The 23,466-nt window shown below is 44.7% G+C and overlaps 1 protein-coding gene across 1 annotated transcript in view; it reads left to right on the top strand.

Moving 5' to 3' along the window:
- The window catches only part of si:ch1073-396h14.1 (disintegrin and metalloproteinase domain-containing protein 10), an 83,407-nt gene that overhangs the window by 51,763 nt on the left and 8,178 nt on the right, over window positions 1–23,466 (top strand). The window contains exons 9-13 of the mRNA XM_046304085.1: window positions 8,557–8,720; window positions 16,613–16,784; window positions 18,295–18,439; window positions 21,190–21,373; window positions 21,999–22,098. Coding sequence (XP_046160041.1) covers window positions 8,557–8,720; window positions 16,613–16,784; window positions 18,295–18,439; window positions 21,190–21,373; window positions 21,999–22,098 — 765 coding nt within the window. The remainder of the gene's footprint in view (window positions 1–8,556; window positions 8,721–16,612; window positions 16,785–18,294; window positions 18,440–21,189; window positions 21,374–21,998; window positions 22,099–23,466) is intronic.

The following is a 23,466-nucleotide window of genomic DNA, read 5'->3' on the forward strand; positions in this document are numbered from 1 at the left end:
ACCCGACAACACGCCCATAAGGAAGAATCCCCTCGAGATCAGTAGAAGCCACAGAAGAACTAAACAGACGGGATAAGGCATCAGGCTTGGTGTTCTTGCTACCCGGACGGTAAGAAATCACAAACTCAAACGAGCCAACGCCCAACGAGCTTGACGGGCATTAAGTCGTTTGGCAGAACGGATGTACTCAAGGTTCTTATGGTCTGTCCAAACGACAAAACAGAACGGTCGCCCCCTCCAACCACTGTCGCCATTCGCCTAGGGCTAAGCGGATGGCGAGCAGTTCACGGTTACCCACATCATAGTTGCGCTCAGATGGCGACAGGCGATGAGAAAAATAAGCGCAAGGATGAACCTTATCGTCAGACTGGAAGCGCTGGGATAGAATGGCTCCCACGCCTACCTCTGAAGCGTCAACCTCGACAATGAATTGTCTAGTGACGTCAGGAGTAACGAGGATAGGAGCGGACGTAAAACGTTCTTTTAGAAGATCAAAAGCTCCCTGGGCGGAACCGGACCACTTAAAACACGTCTTGACAGAAGTAAGAGCTGTGAAGGGGCAGCAACTTGACCGAAATTCGAATGAAACGCCGATAGAAATTAGCGAAACCTAAAAAGCGCTGCAACTCGACACGTGACCTTGGAACTGCCAATCACTGACAGCTTGGACCTTAGCGGAATCCATCTGAATGCCTTCAGCGGAAATAACGGAACCGAGAAAAGTAACGGAGGAGACATGAAAAGAGCACTTCTCAGCCTTTACGTAGAGACAATTCTCTAAAAGGCGCTGTAGAACACGTCGAACGTGCTGAACATGAATCTCGAGTGACGGAGAAAAAATCAGGATATCGTCAAGATAGACAAAAACGAAAATGTTCAGCATGTCTCTCAGAACATCATTAACTAATGCCTGAAAAACAGCTGGCGCATTGGCGAGACCGAACGGCAGAACCCGGTACTCAAAATGCCCTAACGGAGTGTTAAACGCCGTTTTCCACTCGTCCCCCTCTCTGATGCGCACGAGATGGTAAGCGTTATAGAAGGTCCAACTTAGTAAAGCACCTGGCTCCCTGCAGAATCTGAAGGCTGATGACATAAGGGGAAGCTTAACGATTCTTAACCGTTATGTCATTCAGCCCTCGATAATCCACGCAGGGGCGCAGAGTACCGTCCTTCTTCTTAACAAAAAGAACCCCGCCCCGGCCGGAGAAGAAGAAGGCACTATGGTACCGGCGTCAAGAGACACAGACAAATAATCCTCGAGAGCCTTACGTTCCGACCGAGACCGACAGCCGCGCTCCACTACAGGACCGTGCGCAGATCATGATATTCCTCCGGCACTCCTGTCAAATCGCCAGGTTCCTCCTGAGAAGTAGGGAGAGAAGAAACGGGAGGGATGGCAGACATTAAACACTTCACATGACAAGAAACGTTCCAGGATAGGATAGAATTACTAGACCAATTAATAGAAGGATTATGACATACTAGCCAGGGATGACCCAAAACAACAGGTGTAAACGGTGAACGGAAAATCAAAAAGAAATAGTCTCACTGTGGTTACCAGATACTGTGAGAGTTAAAGGTAGTGTCTCAAATTTGATACTGGGAAGATGACTACCATCTAAGGCAAACATGGGCGTAGGCTTGTCTAATGGTCTGAAAGGAATGTTATGTTTCCGAACCCATGCTTCGTCCATGAAACAACCCTCAGCCCCAGAGTCAATCAAGGCACTGCATGTAGCACCCGAACCGGTCCAGCGTAGATGGACCGACATAGTAGTACAAGATCTAGATGAAGGGACCTGAGTAGTAGCGCTCACCAGTAGCCCTCCGCTTACTGATGGGCTCTGGCCTCTTACTGGACATGAAATAACAAAATGTCCAGCAACTCCGCAATAGAGGCACAGGCGGTTGGTGATCCTCTGTTCCCTCTCCTTATTCGAGATGCGAATCCCTCCCAGCTGCATGGGCTCAGTCTCAAAGCCAGAGGAGGGAGATGGTTGCGATGCGGAGCAGGGAAACACCGTTGATGCGAGCTCTCTTCCACGAGCCCGGTGACGAAGATCTACCCGTCGTTCTATGACGGATGGCGAGAGCAATCAAAGAGTCCACATCTGAAGGAACCTCCCGGGAAAGAATCTCATCCTTAACCGCTGCGTGGAGTCCCTCCAGAAAACGAGCGAGCAGCGCCGGCTCGTTCCACTCACTAGAGGCAGCAGAGTGCGAAACTCAATGGAATAATCCGTTATGGACCGTTCACCTTGGCATAAGGAAGCCAGGGCCCTAGAAGCCTCCTCACCAAAAACTGAACGGTCAAAAACCCGAATCATCTCCTCTTTAAAGTTCTGGAATCTGTTAGAGCAATCAGCCCTTGCCTCCCAGATAGCTGTGCCCCATTCTCGAGCCCGGCCAGTAAGGAGTGAAATGACGTAAGCAACCCGAGCTCTCTCTCTAGAGTATGTGGGGGTTGGAGAGAGAACACAATCTCACACTGCGTGAGAAAGGAGCGGCACTCAGTGGGCTGCCCGGAGTAGCAAGGTGGGTTATTAACCCTGGGTTCTGGAGGCTCGGCAGGCCAGGGAGTAACAGGTGGCACGAAGACGTAGACTCTGGAACTGTCCAGAGAGGTCGGAAACCTGAGCGGCCAGGTTCTCCACGGCATGGCGAGCAGCAGACAATTCCTGCTCGTGTCTGCCGAGCATGGCTCCTTGGATCTTGACGGCAGTGTAAACAGCGTCTGAAGTCGCTGGGTCCATTCTTTGGTCGGTTCCTTCTGTCATGCAGGTGAAGGAGGACCCAAACGCGACTTAACAGAAACAGAGTTTATTAATGTTCAAAACCGAATAACTGAAATCCTCTAGATTAGTAGAGGGAAAACAACTGGAGAAGCGGCCACAGACTGCAGGTCGCTCCGGGTAGGCGCAGGCCGTAGTCAACTGAGACACCTGCTCACACGCAGCGTCTGAAGAAGGCACAAAACACGACAGGACAGGGTGATACACAATCACGGCAAAAAACACGACAGGACAGGGCGAAACGCAATCACAGCATCGTGAATACAATGCAAGGAACCGACGGAACAGGAACGGATTACAAAGGAATAAATAGGGAATCTAATCAGGGGAAAGGATCGGGAACAGGTGTGGGAAGACTAAATGATGATTAGGGGAATAGGAACAGCTGGGAGCAGGAACGGAACGACAGAGAGAAGAGAGAGCGAGAGAGTGAGAGAGGGAGGGGGAGAGAGAGGGATAGGAGGGAAAGAACCAAATAAGACCAGCAGAGGGAAACGAATAGCATGGGGAGCACAGGGACAAGACATGATAATAAATGACAAACATGACAGCTTCACTATGTTCAATTTTGGGGCTTCACTATGTTTCATTGAAATGTACAGCTGTGTGTCATCCGTATAGCAGTGAAAGTTAACATTATGTTTTCGAATGACATCCCCAAGAGGTAAAATATATAGTGAAAACAATAGTGGTCCTAAAACGGAACCTTGAGGAACACCGAAATTTACAGTTGATTTGTCAGAGGACAAAACATTCACACAGACAAACTGATATCTTTCCGACAGATAAGATCTAAACCAGGCCAGAACTTGTCCCTGTAGACCAATTTGGGTTTCCAATCTCTCCAAAAGAATGTGGTGATCGATTGTATCAAAAGCAGCACTAAGGTCTAGGAGCACAAGGACAGATGCAGAGCCTCGGTCTGATGCCATTAAAAGGTCATTGACCACCTTCACAAGTCCAGTCTCAGTGCTATGATGGCGTCTAAAACCAGACTGAAGCATTTTGTATACATTGTTTGTCTTCTGGAAGGCAGTGAGTTGCTGCGCAACAGCCTTTTCTAAAAGTTCCGAGAGGAATGGAAGATTCGATATTGGCCGATAGTTTTATATTTTCTGGGTCAAGTTTTGGCTTTTTCAAGAGATGCTTTATTACTGCCACTTTTAGTGAGTTTGGTACACATCCGGTGGATAGAGGCATTTATGATGTTCAACATAGGAGGGCCAAGCACAGGAAGCAGCTCTTTCAGTAGTTTAGTTATAGGGTCCAGGATGCAGCTTGAAGTTTTAGAGGCCATGATTATTTTTATTATTGTGTCAAGAGATATAATACTAAAACACTTGTGTGTCTCTCTTGATCCTAGGTCCTGGCAGAGTTGTTCAGACTCAGGACAACTGAGCTTTGGAGGAATACACAGATTTAAAGAAGAGTCCGTCATTTGCTTTCTAATAATCATGGTCTTTTCCTCAAAGAAGTTAATGAATTTATTCCTGCTGAAGTGAAAGCCATCCTCTCTTGGGGAATGCTTCTTTTTAGTTAGTTTCGTGACAGTATCAAAAAGGAATTTCGGATTGTTCTTATTTTCCTCAATTAAGTTGGAAAAATAGGATGATCGAGCAGCAGTAAGGGCTCTTCGATACTGCACGGTACTGTCTTTCCAAGCTCTTCAGAAGACTTCCAGTTTGGTGTGGCACCATTTCCGTTCCAATTCTCTGGAAGCTTGCTTCAGAGCTCAGGTATTTTCTGTATACCAGGGAGCTAGTTTCTTATGAGAAATGTTTTTCGTTTTTAGGGGTGCAACTGCATCTAGGGTATTGCGCAAGGTTAAATTGAGTTCCTCAGTTAGGTAGTTAATTGATTTTTGTCCTCTGGCGTCCTTGGGTAGACAGAGGCAGTCTGGAAGGACATCAAGGAATCTTTGTGTTGTCTGTGAATTTATAGCACGACTTTTGATGTTCCTTGGTTGGGGTCTGAGCAGATTATTTGTTGCAATTGCAAACGTAATAAAATGGTGGTCCGATAGTTCAGGATTATGAGGAAAAACATTAAGATCCACAACATTTATTCCATGGGACAAAACTAGGTCCAGAGTATGACTGTGACAGTGAGTAGGTCCAGATACATGTTGGACAGTCTCAGGGTCCTTAGCTTATTGATGAGCTTTGAGGGCACTATGGTGTTGAACGCAGAGCTGTAGTCAATGAATAGCATTCTTACATGTTCCTTTTGTCCAGGTGGGAAAGGGAAGTGTGGAGTACAATAGAGATTGCATTATCTGTGGAACTGTTAAGGCAGTATGCAAATTGGAGTGGGTCTAGGGTTTCTGGGATAATGGTGTTGATGTGAGCCATGACCAGCCTTTCAACGCACTTCATGGCTACAGGCGTGACTGCTATGGGTCGATAATCATTTAGGCAGGTATTGGTATTACGGACTTGGACAGGGAGAGATTGAAAATGTCAGTGAAGACACTTGCCAGTTGGTCACCCATGCTCGCAGTACACGTCCTGGTAATCTATCTGGCCCTGCGGCCTTGTGAATGTTGTCCTGTTTAAAGGTCTTACTCACATCGGCTGCGGAGAGCGTGATCACACAGTCTTCCGGAACAGCTGGTGCTCTCATGCATGTTTCAGTGTTACTTGCCTCGAAGCAAGCATAGAAGTAGTTTAGCTTGTCTGGTAGCCTTGTGTCACTGGGCAGCTCTCGTCTGTACCTCCCTTTGTAGTCTGTAATGGTTTGCAAGCCCTGCAACACCCGACGAGCATCAGAGCCGTTGAAGTACTGAGTACATATTGGTATTTCTTATAAGCTTCTTGAAGCGGCAGCTCTAGCCTTCAGCTCAGTGTGGATGTTGCTTGTAATCCATGGCTTCTGGTTGGGGTATGTTCGTACGGTTACTGTGGGGACGGCGTCATCGATGCACTTATTGATGAAGCCAATAACTGATGTGGTGTACTCCTCAATGTCATTGGAGGAATCCCAGAACATATTCCAGTATGTGCTAGCAAAACAGTCCTGTAGCTTAGCATCTGCTTCATCTGACCACTTTTTTATTGATCGAGTCACTGCTTCCTTCTTTATTTTTTGCTTGTAAGCAGGAATCAGGAGGATAGAATTATGGTCAGATTTTCCAAATGGAGGGTGAGGGAGAGCTTTGCATGCGTCTCTGTGTGTGGAGTAAAGGGTTTTTCCCCCTCTGGTTGCACATTTAACATGCTGATAAAAAATTTGGTAAGACCGATTTAAGTTTTCCTGCATTAAAGTCCCTGGCCACTAGGAGCGTTGCCTTTATGTGAGTGTTTTCCTGTTTGCTTATGGCGGAATACATTGAGTGTTGTCTGAGTGCCAGCATCAGTCTGTGGTGGTATGTAGACAGTTACAAAAAATACAGATGATAACTCGCTTGGTAGATAGATGGGTCTACAGCTTATCATGAGATACTCTACCTCAGGCAAGCAAAACCTTGAGACTTCCTTCGATATCGTGCACCAGCTATTATTTACAAATATACATTGTCGACCGCCACTTGTCTTACGAGACGCCGCTGTTCTATTCTGCCGATACAGCGTATAATCAGCCAGCTGTATGTTGAAAATGTCGTCGTTCAGCCACGACTAGGTGAAGCATAAGATATTACAGTCTTGAATGTACCGTTGGTAGTTAAATCTTGCGCGTAGGTCATCGATTTAATTTTCCAAAAATTGCACATTTGCTAGCAGAATGGAAGGCAGTAGGAGTTTATTCGATCTCCTACGAATTCTCCACCTTCTCTTTTCGCAAATTATATGATGATCAAAATTGGAAGTACAACTGCAGAATTATGGGCAATTACTATCCTTTTGTGCACCAAACAATTTCATACAATTTCAGAGTGATGGCTGGAACTGGGACCTTTCTGTTGCATTTCAAAGATGGTGGTAGATAAAACTGGTTGTTGTTTTCTTTGTATTTTCTTCTACCAGATCTATTGTTTATATTCTCCTACATTCAATTCACATTTACACAAACTTCAAAGTGTTTCCTTTCAAATGGTACCAATAATATGCATGTCCTTGCTTCAGGGCTTGAGCTACAGGCAGTTCGATTTGGGTATGTCATTTTAGGCGAAAATTGAAAAAAGGGGGCTATCCCTAAGAATTAAAAACCCTTCTTTAACCTGTCTCCTCCCCTTCACCCACACTTATTGAAGTGGATTTAACAGGTGACATCAATAAGGGATCATAGTTTTCACCTGGATTCACCTGGTCAGTCCATGTCATGGAAAGAGCAGGTGTTCCTAATGTTTTATACACTCAGTGTATATGACTATAATGGTAATGTAGTAGTAGTGTAGTAGTAGTAGTAGTAGTAGTAGTAGTAGTAGTAGTAGTGGGAGTTGTATTACTAGAAGTGGTTATATTGCCTGGGGAACAATAGAATTGGACATAAGTGTTGCCCTTTGCTCAATATAACCACCTCTTAGCAAATATCCTTTGCCTGTGGCAATAGTGGCTGTGCCCCTTTGCAAATATATCTAGTGCCTACTGTGAAGCCAAGCCTAGTTAGATAAAGGTTACATTTAAAAAATAAAACAAAAAAATATATATATTTTTAAAGCCAAGGTAAACTCTCAACTCCTATAGCCCATGTCAGTTCCATGACCAAAGCCTTTCTACGATCCACATACTGTAACAAAACAGGCCTCTCTGAAATGAGTCGTGGGCTAGCTGAAAGGTGATGTCACAGTACTGCATTCTGTGAGGAAAAGGCCAGCTGTTTGTAATTAGTGGCCGGTGGGATCGCATGCAGTGCAGGAGCATTATATAAGACAACAAGTTAAGGCAAGTCACCGATACACAGACCCATCTGGCCGTGAGGCTTTTATCTGCCCCAGTGAGAACTTAGCCTGCCTTCTGGCCTGTCAAATCAAATCAAATTAATATTTATTTGTCACGTGCGCTGAATACAACAGGTGTAGGCAGACCGTACAGTGAAATACTTACTTACAGGCTCTAACCAATAGTGCAAAAAGGTATTAAGTGAACAACAGGTCAGTAAAGCAATAAACACAACAATAAAAAGACAGTGAAAACAGTAGCGAGGCTATAAAAGTAGCGAGGCTATAAAAGTAGCGAGGCTATAAAAGTAGCGAGGCTATATACAGACACCGGTTAGTCCGGCTGATTGAGGTAGTACATACATGTAGATATGGTTAAAGTGACTATGCATATATGATGAACAGAGAGTAGCAGTAGCGTAAAGAGGGGTTGGCGGGTGGTGGGACACAATGCAGATAGCCCGGTTAGCCAATGTGCGAGAGCACTGGTTGGTCGGGTCAATTGAGGTAGTATGTACATATGTACATGAATGTATAGTTAAAGTGACTGTGCATATAAGATAAACATCCATACTGTCCATACTTTCATTGATATTTATGGGGCTGGGGACAACCTCAATAAAACATAAATACGGGCCTGTGGTGTTAAAGAGAAAGGTCAAGGTCACGTATGCAACCTATACTGTAAGCAATATAGTGAAGGGTGGACAGCCACAACACAGCTATTACAGTAGAAATGGCACATTAGTAACAACTAACACGTTCATGACTTTAAGCAACCCAGTGCAGCTGAGGTTTCTCACGCTTTATTTCTACTGCGCTGAACATGTTGTCTACTGTACACATTCTGCCAAGGGAATTGCCCTTTCACCTAAATGATAGTATCAAGTCTAGACCCTATTCATACCTTATCTTTACTCTCCTTACTTTTCCCTTATATTTCAGGAAACTGGGGAGGGATTTGTTCGCGACACACTCTCATGCGGGATGGTAGCAACGCCAGTCTGAACACGGGCCTGATCACGCTGCAGAACTACGGCCAGTACCTGCCCCCCCAACACGTTCAGCTCACCCTGGCCCATGAACTGGGCCACAGCCTGGGCGCCCCTGTGAGTTCTGGACAGTATCACCCTTGGCTATCCTTAATGTTTTACCCCCATTGGAGTCCTAGCACTTTCCTTTACTTGTTATTTTACTGATATTTGGTGTTATTTTACTGATACATGTCATTTCATCACATTACCTTTTTTGTTGTACCGGTCATGTTGCAGCTCTCTGCATTAATTCGTTGCAGGATTTGAACCCCTGTGTTCAAAGGCATTCTTATGTTTTGGTATTCAGACAGTATGTGAAATAGCTGTTTTCCCATGTTGAGCTTAAGTTTTCACATGTGAGGAGAATAATATGTTTTCATGTTTTTGCAGTTTTACATGTTAAGACTTTCATATCTGAGAATCAGATTGGAATTGTTGGTTCACATGTGAAAATCAGTCACATGTGAAAATATAATTTGCAGGTTCACATGTAAGAAACCTCCACATGTGAAAATCTCACTTTGGAATTGCTTTGTCACGTGTGAAAGTTTTTCATGTATGAAACTGCAGATTAGATTTTTACATGTGAAATTCAAATCTGCAGTTTCACATGAAAGAAAACTCCACATTTACGCCAATGTTTGTAAACAAAGTAAATGTATACAAACATTGTATAGCCTTAAACCATGGTTAAAACTATCATGTTTATATCATGGATGGCATCGTCTCCTTGCATCCATAGTGTAGTCTATTGATTTGAGATTGGTTGCATTTCTCCAGCCTCATACCTCATCTCAGTGCTAGAGGCGTCACTACAGATGCCCTGGTTCGAATCCAGGTTGTATCATAACTAGCTGTGATTTTACAATGCAAGCGCAAATTAATTGTAAATGGATACCCAAAAATAGTTTTCAGTGCTTTTTAAAAATGTTTATGATAGCATAATTAAATAAAACGCCTCCTTCTTTCTTGCAATTTTCCCTATCTTTGGTTATGTTACCCTGGCCTTTTTTTCATTTGCAAGTTTTAGTGTATTCATTCCAGCAACATAGCACCCTATAACCTACTGCTGGTTTTCTTCTGAAGCTTAGCAGGGTAGGTCCTGGTCAGTCCCTGGATGGGAGAGCAGACATTTGTGAAAATAAACGTGAAGGAAAAACACGTCAAAAGTTAACGTGAAATTTCACACTTGTCCAAAAACCACATTTTTTTTTGTTTTTTGTAAGGAAGACCTTCCTGCCCTGGCCTTTGGTAAAACAGGATTTGTTGTGAGTGTGTATATGTAGTATGATCCACTTCACTGCTGCCAATGTTATAAAAGTTGGTCTTTATTGACTAATGTATAGTGTTGAGCGATTAACCAAAATATGGGCATTTGTTTTGCTTTTAAACAACTAATTTACCTATGTAGTTGACCTTATTATTATTTATTTTAATTTAATTTAATTTAGTTTTTTTTAAAAATGTGAGCTCTATGCGCACATTGTGCAGTTTCTGTAGAGATAAATTAGCTCAAGCCCATACTGGGAAATGTAAAAGGGAGTTGTAATTGTCACGAACGTCGTAATGAGCGGACCAAGGCGCAGCGTGAGAATAGTTCCACATATTTTTCATCTCCGTAAAACAAAACAATAAAGAAACAATGAACCGTGAAATCATGCCGTGTGCACACAGGCAACTACACATAAACAATATCCTACCCAACACAGGTGGGGAAATGGCTACCTAAATATGATCCCTAATCAGAGGCAACGATAAACAGCTGCCTCTAATTGGGAACCATATTAGCACCAACATAGAAATATACATACTAGAACACCCCCTAGTCATGCCCTGATCTACTACACCATAGAGAACCAAGGGCTCTCTATGGTCAGGGCGTGACAGTCATTTCCAACAGGCCAATATTCTACATAGTTTAGAGCAGAACACGTGGTAATTCATTACAATGACCATAATCCATTGCAGACCTACTTGTCCAGTCTGTGTGTTTCTTTTAGCCTGCAACATAAAAGATACAGAAGGATGAGAGATGTAGAGGGATAGATGGACAGTGAGCAGTAGCTTCCCAAGGTACTGTATCTCTGCCTAAAAATAAATGACCTAAGTGATTGATAGTTGGTATTCAGCAGTCAAAAAACTTAGCCTTATTTGCTACTAAAACTGTGATTTTGTCAGACAGAATAAGCCGCAGACAGAATATACACAACAACTTAATACAAAACTGAAAGTAAAGTCATGTGAATAAATGATGGTTAACAAGTGATAAGCAGTAATGTTCAGTCACTACCATCATGGGACTTTTATTCATTGTTTTATTCTGTGTTGTTACAGCATTCAACCCACAGAATGCATAGTGCATTCAATGTGTTATGCCGGTGAATAAGGACCCAAAAGCGACTTAACGAAAACAGAGTCTTTATTCCAGTAAATGACAAAAGTAATAATCCTGGAAAAATCAAGGAGAAAACAAAACAGGAAAAAACTTAAATCCACTCGTAGTAACGAGGACTGACTGGAGACTCGACCATAGACTGCAGGTTGCTTCGGGAAGGCACCGACCGTAGCAGACTAAGACACCTGCTCACACGCAGCATCTGAAGAAGACAAAACACGACAGGGCGAGACAAGGACACAGAACAGCGAACATCATACAAGGATCCGACAAGGACAGAAGCGGAAAACAAGGGGAGAAATAGGGGCTCTAATCAGAGGGCAAAATAGGGACAGGTGTGAAAAGAGTAAATGAGTGAGTAGGAGAATGAGGAACAGCTGGGAGCAGGAACGGAACGATAGAGAGAGAGAGAGAGAGGGAGGAGGAGAGAGAGGGATAGAAAGAGGGAACGAACCTAATAAGACCAGCAGGGGGAAACGAACAGAAGGGAAAGCACAAGGACAAGACAATAACCAAAGACAAAACATGACACAATGTATAAAAAAACAAGAATCTAAACCGAAATCCGTGATTGATTTTTATTAATCGTACCTAACTGAACCAATCTCTAAAAGCACTAATCGCTCAGCATTACTAATGATTAGTGCATTTGGAAAGTATTTGTGTTACGTTATAGCCTAATTCTAAAATAGACTTAATAACAATTTCCCTCATCAATCTACACACAATACCCCATAATGACGAAGCGAAAGCAGATTTTTACACATTTTTGCATGTCAGAACAAAAACCAAGCTATGAGGTCGAAGGAAATGTCGTAGAGCTCCGAGACAGGATTGTGTCAAGGCACAGATCTGGGGAACACAGTGGCTCCATCCTTCTAAAATGGAAGAAGTTTGGAACCAACAAGACTCTTCCCAGCCAATCTGAGCTATTGGGGGAGAAGGACCTTGGTCAGGGAGGTGACCAAAAACCAGATGGTCTAGAGTTCCTCTGTGGAGATGGGAGAACCTTCCAGAAGGACAACCATCTCTGCAGCACTCCACCAATCAGGCCTTTATGGTATAGTGCCCAGACGGAAGCTACTCCTCAGCAAAAGGAACATGACAGCCCGCTTGGAGTTTGCCAAAAGGCACCTAAAGAACTTGCCGACCATGAGAAACAAGATTCTCTGGTTGGATGAAACCAAGATTGTACTTTTTAGCCTGAATGTCAAACGTCACGTCTGGAGGAAACCTGGCACCATCCCTACGGGGAAGGATGGTGGTGACAGCATCATGCTGTGGGGATGTTTTTCAGCGGCAGGGACTGGGAGACTAGTCAGGATCGAGGGAAAGATGAAAGGAGCAATGTACAGAGAGATCCTTGACTAAAACCTGCTCCAGAGTGCTCAGGACCTCAGACTGGGGCGAAGGTTCACCTTCCAACAGGACACCAACCCTAAGAACACATGAATCAAGGCTGTAATCGCTGCCAAAGGTGCTTCAACAAAATACTGAGTAAAGTGTCTGAAAACATATGTAAATGTATAAATTATTTTATTTTTAAAAAATTTGCAAAAATGTAAAAAAAATCTGGTTTAGCTTTGTCATTGTGGGGTATTGTGTGTAGATTGATGAGGAAAACAATCAATTGAATATATATTAGAATAAGGCTGTATCGTAACAAAATGTCAAGGGGTCTGAATGCACTGTATGTTATAAAGTCTTGGCACATGCTCACTCACTAGCTTACACATTATTTTGAAAGCCTGCCATAAATGGGAGGCTTTCCATTTTCTCCCTCACCAAAAGTGTTGTTTGCAGAACATTACATTTTTACATTTTTGTAATTTTGCAGATGTTCTTATCCAGAGCGACTTACAGGAGCAAGTAGAGTTAAGTGCATTGCTCAAGGGCACGTTTCACCTAATCGGCTCAGTGATTTTGGTTACTGGCTCAATGCTCTTATCTTAACTGATAGGCTACCTGCCACCCATTATTGGTACCCCTTACAGAAACCCCCCCACACACCCACTTTCCCTCCATAACCACCAGCAGCACCATCTACGACCTTTCTCCCACTGCCTCAAATGCCAACATTCCACCCCCCTCCCTATACCCTGCTCCCACAGAGATGTTATTCACACTTCAATAGGCAGCAATGGATTCTTCCCAGGCGTTCCTGCACAGATTAGTTCTGCTACAGCATGTCGGTCTGTGGCCCTTTTATAAATCCAGCAGGTTCTTGGCTGAACGGTGCAGTACCCCCGGGTCCACTGACAGGCATGCCTCATTGTTTCCAGATGGAGGATGTGATAGGACACAGAGAGATCAGAGGGCCTGCTTCACCTGAGATGTATGATGAGGGGGAAGGGGGAGGTAAGGGGTCTGAGGGGAGAGAGGGGGCCAGGCCTTGGGCCTACTTTGGTAATGATATTCTGTCCCATAGTCCCATAGTGTCTGGAAACCCTCTTATCCTTAATGTGACAGCATGGCCCTCTGAGAGATAGAGGGAAGAGAGAGGGAAGAGTGAGAGAAAAACCTAACAAAGGGGCCTCAGTCATTTGTCTGCACATAGTTTATTTGCCCCTTAAACTGTTCTAAGTGATTACAATCCCAGTCCATATTAACATCTCAACAGCAGATTTAAACACATGAACGATCGGACCTCGTCATTTGTTCTGGTAATCAGAGAAAGTTGGTATTGGAGAGATTCAGAGAAGGCCTCAGGGCTGTATCTACATGTGCTGTCCTGGGTGTGTTGTTTGTTATGAGAACATTGTATTCCTCTTCCAGAACCATGGCCAACAGTGACACAGCACTTTTGTCTCCCTCTTAAAATTACCTTCATTTAAGTTAACAAGCGTTTGTATCCAGCAATAAAGAGAGTCATTTTTAGTCTTAAGGCTGTGATGGAATCCCCGAGCTGACAAGGTAAAAATCTGTCTTTCTGCCCCTAAACAAGGCAGTTAACCCACTGTTCCTAGGCCGTCATTGTAAATAATAATTTGTTCTTAACTGACTTGCCAGGTTAAATAAAGGATACATCTTGGGGGCTCCCGAGTGGCGCAGATGTCAAAGGCACTGCATCTCAATGCTAGAGGCATCACTACAGACCCTGGTTCGATTTCAGGCTGTATCACAACCGGCCATAGTGTGGTGCACAATTGGCCCAGCGTCATCCGGGTTAGGGTTTGGCCACGGCAGGCCAAACCCTCATTGTAAATAATAATTTGTTCTTACTATTTTACAATTGTAACGATATTCGTCTTCCTCTGACGAGGAGTATGAAGGATCGGACCAATATGCAGCGTTGTACGTGTCCATGTAGATAATTTATTAACATTGAACACCAAAAACCAAATAACAAGGAGAACGAATGAAAACGAAACAGTTCTGTCTGGTGAAGACACAGAGACAGAAAACAAACACCCACGAAACACAAGTGGGAAAAGGCTACCTAAGTATGATTCTCAATCAGAGACAACTAACAACACCTACCTCTGATAGAGAACCATACCAGGCCAAACGCAAACACAACATAGAAAACGGAATATAGACAACACACACAACTCACGCCCTGACCATACTAAAACAAAGACATAATAAAAGAACTAAGGTCAGAACGTGACAGTACCCCCCCCCCCCCCCACACCCCCCAAAGGTGCGGACTCCGGCCGCAAAACCTAAACCTATAGGGGAGGGTCTAAGTGGGTGTCTGTCCGCGGTGGCGGCTCTGGCGCGGGACGTGGACCCCACTCCACCATAGTCCTTCTCCGCCTCTTTACCCGCCTCCGTGGCCTCTAACGCGGCGACCCTCGCCGCCAACCTCGGACTGGGGACCCAAGCCACGGTTCCCGAATGGACGGGAGATTCCGGCAGCACCGGACAGGCGGGAGACTCCGGCAGCTCCAGAGTGAAGGGGGATTCTGGCATTTGCTGGCTGACGGACGGCTCTGGCAGCTCCTGGCTGACGGACGGCTCTGGCAGCTCCTGGCTGACTGACGGCTCTGGCAGCTTCTGGCTGACTGACGGCTCTGGCAGCTCAGGACAGACGGGTGACTCTGGCAGCTCAGGACAGACGGGCAACTCTGGCAGCTCAGGACAGACGGGAGACTCTGGCAGCGCTGGGCAGGAGGAAGGCTCTGGCAGCGCTGGACAGGCAGGAACATCTGTAGGGAGGAGATGGAGAGACAGCCTGTTGCGGGGGGCTGCCACCGGAGGGCTGGTGCGTGGAGGTGGCACCAGATGGACTGGACCGTGAAGGCGCACTGAAGGTCTCGAGCACTGAGCCTGCCCAACCCTACCTGGCTGAATGCTCCCCGTAGCCAGGCCAGTGCGGCGAGGTGGAATAGCCCGCACTGGGCTGTGCTGGTGAACTGGGGACACCATGCATAGGGCTGGTGCCATGTACCCCGGCCCGAGGAGACGCACTGAAGACCAGATGCTCTGTGCCGGCTCCATGGCACCTGGCTCGATGCCCAAACTAGCCTGGCCGATACGAGGCGCTGCGCTGTAACACACTGGGCTGTGCCTGCGCACCGGGGGCACAGTGCGCCTCGCGGCATAACACAGTGCCTGCCCGGTCCCTCACTCTCCACGGTAAGCATGGCAGCACGGCAGCGCGGCTGGAAGCCCGAGAGGCAGCCCCAAAAATGTATTGGGGGGCGGCACACGGGGAGTATGGCGAAGTCAGGTAGGAGACCTGCGCCAACTCCCTGTGTGCCACCCCCAAATACATTTTTGGGGCTGCCTCTCGGGCTTCCAGCCGCGCTGCCGTGCCGCCCCTCTTACCGCCGCCTCTCAGCTTTCCCTGCCTTCAGCTCTGCCTTGGGGCGTCGATATTCCCCAGCCTGTGCCCAGGGTCCCTTGCCGTCCAGAACCTCCTCCCATGACCAGGAGTCCTGAGATCGCTGCTGCTGCCCGTGACCACGCTGCTTGGTCCTTTGGCGGTGGGTGTTTCTGTAATGATATTTGTCTTCCTCTGACGAGGAGTATGAAGGATCGGACCAATATGCAGCGTGGTACGTGTCCATGTAGATAATTTACTAACATTGAACACCAAAAACAATATAACAAGGAGAACGAACGAAAACGAAACAATTCTGTCTGGTGAAGACACAGAGACAGAAAACAAACACCCACGAAACACAAGTGGGAAAAGCCTACTTAAGTATGATTCTCAATCAGAGACAACTAACGACACCTGCCTCTGATTGAGAGCCATACCAGGCCAAACGCAAACACAACATAGAAAACGGAACATAGACAACCCACCCAACTCACGCCCTGACCATACTAAAACAAAGACATAATAAAAGAACTAATGTCAGAACGTGACAACAATGAGTTCAGTAGTTGTTTTCTCAGAATCACCCCATACAAATCCCTCCAATAGTTTTACTTTTAATGAAAAATGATGTTCAGTAATAACTTCGTTTTCATCTGGTGAAAATGATTCAATTTGACATAAATATGTTTAAATATGAGGGCCCCAATGTCCATAATCTTGTACTAGAAGGAGACAAAACTTCTTGAGCTCATTCTACTGTGAAGTAGAACCTTTATGTTCTGTGTTGTATTTGCTTCTCAGCATGATGAAGGTTTGGATTGTGGGAACCTGGGTTCTTCTGGAGGGAAAGGCAGGTTCTTGATGTTCCCTCACGCTACCAATGAGGTCCGGGAGAACAACGATAAGTTCTCTCCCTGCAGCATCAAGCATATCAGCCGAGTCCTGAAAGTCAAGAAGGATGACTGCTTTGTGGGTGAGGCTCTACATGTAGGTCAAAACAAACCTGTGGAAAAGAGGACATCAATAGCATGTAGTGTTCTGTTTCTCTACAGTACCTTCAGAAAGTATTCATACCCATTTACCTTTTCCACATTTTGTTGTGTGAAAGCCTGAATTTAATTGATTAAATGTAGATTTTTTTTGTCACTTCCCTACACACAATACCTGATAACGTCAAAGTGGAATTATGTTTTTCAAAATGTTTACAAATGAATTAAAAATGAAAAGCTTAAGTCAAAAGTATTCAACCACTTTGTTATGGCATGTCTAAATAAGTTCAGGAGTAAAAATCACATAGTCACATAGTAAATTGCATGTACTCACTCCGTCCGCAATAATAGTGTTAAACGTGATTTTTTAATAACTACCTCATCTCTTTAACCCCACACATACAATTATCTTTAAGGTCCCTCAGTCGAGCAATGCATTTTTCAACACAGATTCAACCACAAAGACCAGGGAGGTTTTCCAATGCCTAACAAAGAAGGGCCCCTATTGGTAGATGGGTAAACATAAAAAGCAGACATTTATTATCCCTTTGAGCATGGTTATTATAATTACACGTTGAATGGTGTATCAATACACCCAGTCACTGCAAAGATACAGGCGTTGATCCTAACTCAGTTGCCGGAGAGGAAGAAAACGGCTCAGGGATTTCACCATGAGGCCAATGGTGACTTTAAAACAGTTACAGAGTTTAATGGCTGTGATTGGACAAAACTGAGGATGGATCAACAACATTGTAGTTACTCCACAATACTAACCTAATTGATAGAGTGAAAAGAAGGAAGCCTGTACAGAATAAAAGTATTCCAAAACATGCATCCTGTTTGCAACAAGGCAACAAGTATCTGCTTCTCACCAGACAATGGAAGATGAATTCCCCTTTCAGCAGGACAATAACCTTAAACACAAGGCCAAATCTACACTGAAGTTGCTTACCAAGAAGACAAAGAATGGCCGAGTTACAGTTTTGACTTAAATCTACTTGAAAATATATGGCAAGACCTGAAAATGGTTGTCTAGCAATGATCAACAACCAATTTGACAGAGCTTGAAGAATTTTGAAAATAATTATGGGTGAAAGTTGTACAATCCAGGTGTGGAAAGCTCCTAGAGACACAGAAAGACTCACAGCTGTAATCGCTGCCAAAGGTGCTACTACAAAGTATTGACTCAAAGAAATATCAAATTACATAAGTATTCACACCTTTATTTCATATTCAATAAATTTTCAAAAATGTATATATATATATATATATATATATATATATATATATTGTGTGTAGAGTTAAATGGTCAAATGGTATGAATACTTTCTGAAGGCACTGTATCTCTCTGTGTCTCTCTCTCTGGGTATCTATCTCTCTCTCTCTGGATCTGATTTATTCCAATCATTTATGAAGATACCACAGGACATCTACATGAGTCAGCAGTGTTGAGATGAGCTAATGTGTGTGGCTATATGTGTTCTGTCCTGTCAGTCAGCGATCAGCCCATCTGTGGGAATCAGATCGTGGAGGAGGGGGAGGAGTGTGACGTGGGCCACAATGAGACAGACCTCTGCTGCCACAGCGCCAAGGAATCTGTGGGCATCCAGTGTCGCCTGAAACCTGGCAAGAAGTGCAGGTAACTTCGGTTCCAAAGTTTCGCAATTAAAATCAGTAGTAGGATTAAAATTGTCCCTTTGCAATTTGCTGATTCTAGATCTGTTTATATGCGTAATTTCTATATAAAGTTACATAATATCACCCATGGAACATTTTCGTCAAATCAAATGTATTTATATAGCCCTTCGTACATCAGCTGATATCTCAAAGTGCTGTACAGAAACCCAGCCTAAAACCCCAAACAACAAGCAATGCAGTTGTTGAAGCACGTTGGCTAGGAAAAACTCCCTAGAAAGGCCAAAACCTAGGAAGAAACCTAGAGAGGAACCAGGCTATGAGGGGTGGCCAGTCCTCTTCTGGCTGTGCTGGGTGGAGATTATAACAGAACATGGCCAAGATGTTCAAATGTTCATAAATGACCAGCATGGTCAAATAATAGATCTGGGACAGGTAGCACGTCCGGTGAACAGGTCAGGATTCCATAGCCGCAGGCAGAACAGTTGAAACTGGAGCAGCAACACGGCCAGGTGGACTGGGGACAGCAAGGAGTCATCATGCCAGGTAGTCCTGAGGCATGGTCCTAGGGCTCAGGTCCTCCGAGAGAGAGAAAGAAAGATAGAAAGAAAGAGAGAAAGAGAGAATTAGAGAGAGCATACTTAAATTCACACAGGCCACCGGATAAGACAGGAGAAGTACTCCAGATATAACAAACTGACCCTAGCCCCCGACACATAAACTACTGCAGTATAAATACTGGAGGCTGAGACATGAGGGGTCAGGAGACACTGTGGCCCCATCCGATGATACCCCCGGACAGGGCCAAACAGGAAGGATATAAACCCACCCACTTTGCCAAAGCACAAACCCCACACCACTAGAGGGATATCTTCAAATACCAACTTACCATCCTGAGACAAGGCCGAGTATAGCCCACAAAGATCTCCGCCACAGCACAACCCAAGGGGTTGGGGGTCAAAGCAGAGTTGTGGTTGTGGCTGTGAGGATAATTGCCTCTGTCTTACCATTCAAAAACAAAACAGTAAATCACAATACACCCAGTAATTGTCTCTCTTTGTACAGTGCCTTGCGAAAGTATTCGGTCCCCTTGAACTTTGCGACCTTTTGCCACATTTCAGGCTTCAAACATAAAGATATAAAACTGTATTTTTTTGTGAAGAATCAACAACAAGTGGGACACAATCATGAAGTGGAACGACATTTATTGGGTATTTCAAACTTTTTTAACAAATAAAAAAATAAAAAATTGGGCGTGCAAAATTATTCAGCCCCCTTTACTTTCAGTGCAGCAAACTCTCTTCAGATGTTCAGTGAGGATCTCTGAATGATCCAATGTTGACCTAAATGACTAATGATGATAAATACAATCCACCTGTGTGTAATCAAGTCTCCGTATAAATGCACCTGCACTGTGATAGTCTCAGAGGTCCGTTAAAAGCGCAGAGAGCATCATGAAGAACAAGGAACACACCAGGCAGGTCCGAGATACTGTTGTGAATAAGTTTAAAGCCGGATTTGGATACAAAAATATTTCCCAAGCTTTAAACAAGATAAGATAATATTAAAATGGAAGGAGTATCAGACCACTGCAAATCTACCAAGATCTGGCCGTATCTCTAAACTTTCAGCTCATACAAGGAGAAGACTGATCAGAGATGCAGCCAAGAGGCCCATGATCACTCTGGATGAACTGCAGAGATCTACAGCTGAGGTGGGACACTCTGTCCATAGGACAACAATCAGTCGTATATTGCACAAATCTGGCCTTTATGGAAGAGTGGCAAGAAGAAAGCCATTTCTTAAAGATATCCATAAAAAGTGTTGTTTAAAGTTTACCACAAGCCACCTGGGAGACACACCAAACATGTGGAAGAAGGTGCTCTGGTCAGATGAAACCAAAATTGAACTTTTTGGCAACAATGCAAAACGTTATGTTTGGCGTAAAAGCAACACAGCTCATCACCCTGAACACACCATCCCCACTGTCAAACATGGCGGTGGCAGCATCATGGTTTGGGCCTGCTTTTCTTCAGCAGGGACAGGGAAGATGGTTCAAATTGATGGGAAGATGGATGGAGCCCAATACAGGACCATTCTGGAAGAAAACCTGATGGAGTCTGCAAAAGACCTGAGACTGGGACGGAGATTTGTCTTCCAACAAGACAATGATCCAAAACATAGAGCAAAATCTACAATGGAATGGTTCAAAAATAAACATATCCAGGTGTTAGAATGGCCAAGTCAAAGTCCAGACCTGAATCCAATCGAGCATCTGTGGAAAGAACTGAAAACTGCTGTTCACAAATGTTCTCCATCCAACCTCACTGAGCTCGAGCTGTTCTGCAAGGAGGAATGGGAAAAAAAATCAGTCTCTCGATGTGCAAAACTGATAGAGACATACCCCAAGCGACTTACAGCTGTAATCGCAGCAAAAGGTGGCGCTACAAAGTATTAACTTAAGGGGGCTGAATAATTTTGCACGCCCAATTTTTCAGTTTTTGATTTGTTAAAAAAGTTTGAAATATCCAATAAATGTCGTTCCACTTCATGATTGTGTCCCACTTGTTGTTGATTCTTCACAAAAAAATACAGTTTTATATCTTTATGTTTGAAGCCTGAAATGTGGCAAAAGGTCACAAAGTTCAAAGGGGCCGAATACTTTCGCAAGGCACTGCATATCTGTCCGTCCGCCCACCTGCCTGTCTGTCTCTCTGTCTATCTGTCTGTTTGTCTTTCTGTCTGTCCCCTCAGTCCCAGTCAGGGTCTGTGCTGTGGGCCAGCGTGTGTCTTGAAACCGTCAGGGGTCAGCTGTGAGGAGGAGTCAGACTGTCAGCTGGAGAGTATTTGCTCTGGTCTCTCCCCCATCTGCCCCGAGCCTGTGGCCAAGGCCAACATGACCATATGCAGTCTGGGCACCCGGGTGTGTCTCAACGGGGTGAGCACCGTAGGAGGGCCAGTTGATGGCTCAACATTTTCACCCATTGCACCCACTGTCTCATTGCGACAACATTCCAAAGTCAACAGTATCCACTTTCACAGGATCTGTTGTCCTTGGTGTCCAACTTGAGTACATTTACTCAATGTTTTCACCCATTCAGATGATAAATGGGGTTCTGAGTTTGGAAAGTTGTTCTGAATGTGAATATTGCTCAACTCTTTCAATGCAAATTACATACGTATGGCTCTCTATAGGGGCATAAATCCTGTAATATAAGATTTGGACCAGAACACATTTCTGAGGCTGCCTGGAGCAGCGAACAAGTTAACTGAATACAGATGTTTAGGATTTGTGGAAATGAGCAGGCCTGTCCTGCATTTTTGTCTGTGAGACTTCACTGGTTGCCATAATGTACTAGAGCTCATCCAGGCTAGAGCTCATCCATTCTCTTTATGTCTTCTCCCCTCTCTCCTCTATTTCACCATCCCTCTTTCTCACTCTCTCTATCCTTCCCCTCCTCTTCCCCTATCCTTTTCCCTTTCTCCATCTCTCTATCTCTCTCTCTCTCCCCTCCTTCACTCTCCCCTATCTTTTTCTCTCCATTTCTCCCTCTATTTCTCAGAACTGTGCTAAATCACTGTGTGTGAGGTACGGCCTGGAGCAGTGTGACTGTCTGGGAGAGTCCAAAAACGAAAAGTGCCACATGTGCTGTCAACAGCCGGGTAAGCACTGTCATGACGTTGGCCTGGGGTAGATTTATGACAGTGAAAAATACCTCTTCCCCCCTTTTTCCTCTCTCTACCCTACTGATGTGAAATTTGAAAACCCCTTGGTTAACATACAGATTCTGGGAACATCAGAAGGTTGGGGGAAATTAACTATATTCTGGTAATCTAACCAATTGAACATATGCGGTGGTACTATTACACTCAACGGAACGACTTGATTAGTGTAGTGTTAGCTAGCTACATAGCTGTCTTTGCTGTCTTCGTATCCAAGATAATTGTGTAGTTTAGAGTGTGTAGTCTTAGAGTGATTATCTTAATTTACCGAGGTTAGCTAGCCAGGTATTTGTCGTCCTTAACGTAGGAGACTCTGCTAGCTAGCCAACAGCTAGCCAACAGCTAGCCGACAGCTAGCCAACAGCTAGCCAACGTCTACCGAATAGACTCAACAACCCGGTCGCATTCAAATCAGGTAGTATCACATTTTCATTTCATTTCATTACAGTACAACGGTTTGATTTGTTTGATCTAGCTAGCTACATAGCTAGCTACATAGAACATCTTTGTATCAAAGATAATTGTGTAGTTTAGAGCGATTTTCTAGGTTAGCTAGCCAGCTATTGTCATTCTTTAACGCAACGCCTAAAACCCCAAACAACACTGCTAGCTAGCCAGCTAGCTCCCTAGAATAGCAGCACTGCAGAAACTACACTCAACGGAACGAGGCTTGATTAGTGTAGTGTCAACAACGCAGCCCCTGCCAGCTAGCCTACTTCAGCAGTACTGTATCATTTTAATCATTTTAGTCAATAAGACTCTTGCATGTAAATAATAACTTCCTGAACATTAGCACGTGTAGTCCACTTGTCATTCCAATCTCCTTTGCATTAGCGTAGCCTCTTCTGTAGCCTGTCAACTATGTGTCTGTCTATCCCTATTCTCTCCTCTCTGCACAGACCATACAAACGCTCCACACCGCGTGGCCGCGGCACCCTAATCTGGTGGTCCCAGCGCGCACGACCCACGTGGAGTTCCAGGTCTCCGGTAGCCTCTGGAACTGCTGATCTGGCGGATAACAAGGCAGAGTTCATCTCAGCCTATGCCTCCCTCCAGTCCCTCGACTTCTTGGCACTGACGAAAACATGGATCACCACAGACAACACTGCTACTCCTACTGCTCTCTCTTCGTCCGCCCACGTGTTCTCGCACACCCAGAGCTTCTGGTCAGCGGGGTGGTGGCACACAGATCCTCATCTCTCCCAAGTGGTCATTCTCTCTTTCTCCCCTTACCCATCTGTCTATCGCCTCCTTTGAATTCCATGCTGTCACAGTTACCAGCCCTTTCAAGCTTAACATCCTTATCAT

The sequence above is a fragment of the Oncorhynchus gorbuscha genome, linkage group LG02 (genome assembly GCF_021184085.1).
Source record: "Oncorhynchus gorbuscha isolate QuinsamMale2020 ecotype Even-year linkage group LG02, OgorEven_v1.0, whole genome shotgun sequence".
Classification (NCBI taxonomy): Eukaryota; Metazoa; Chordata; class Actinopteri; order Salmoniformes; family Salmonidae; genus Oncorhynchus; species Oncorhynchus gorbuscha.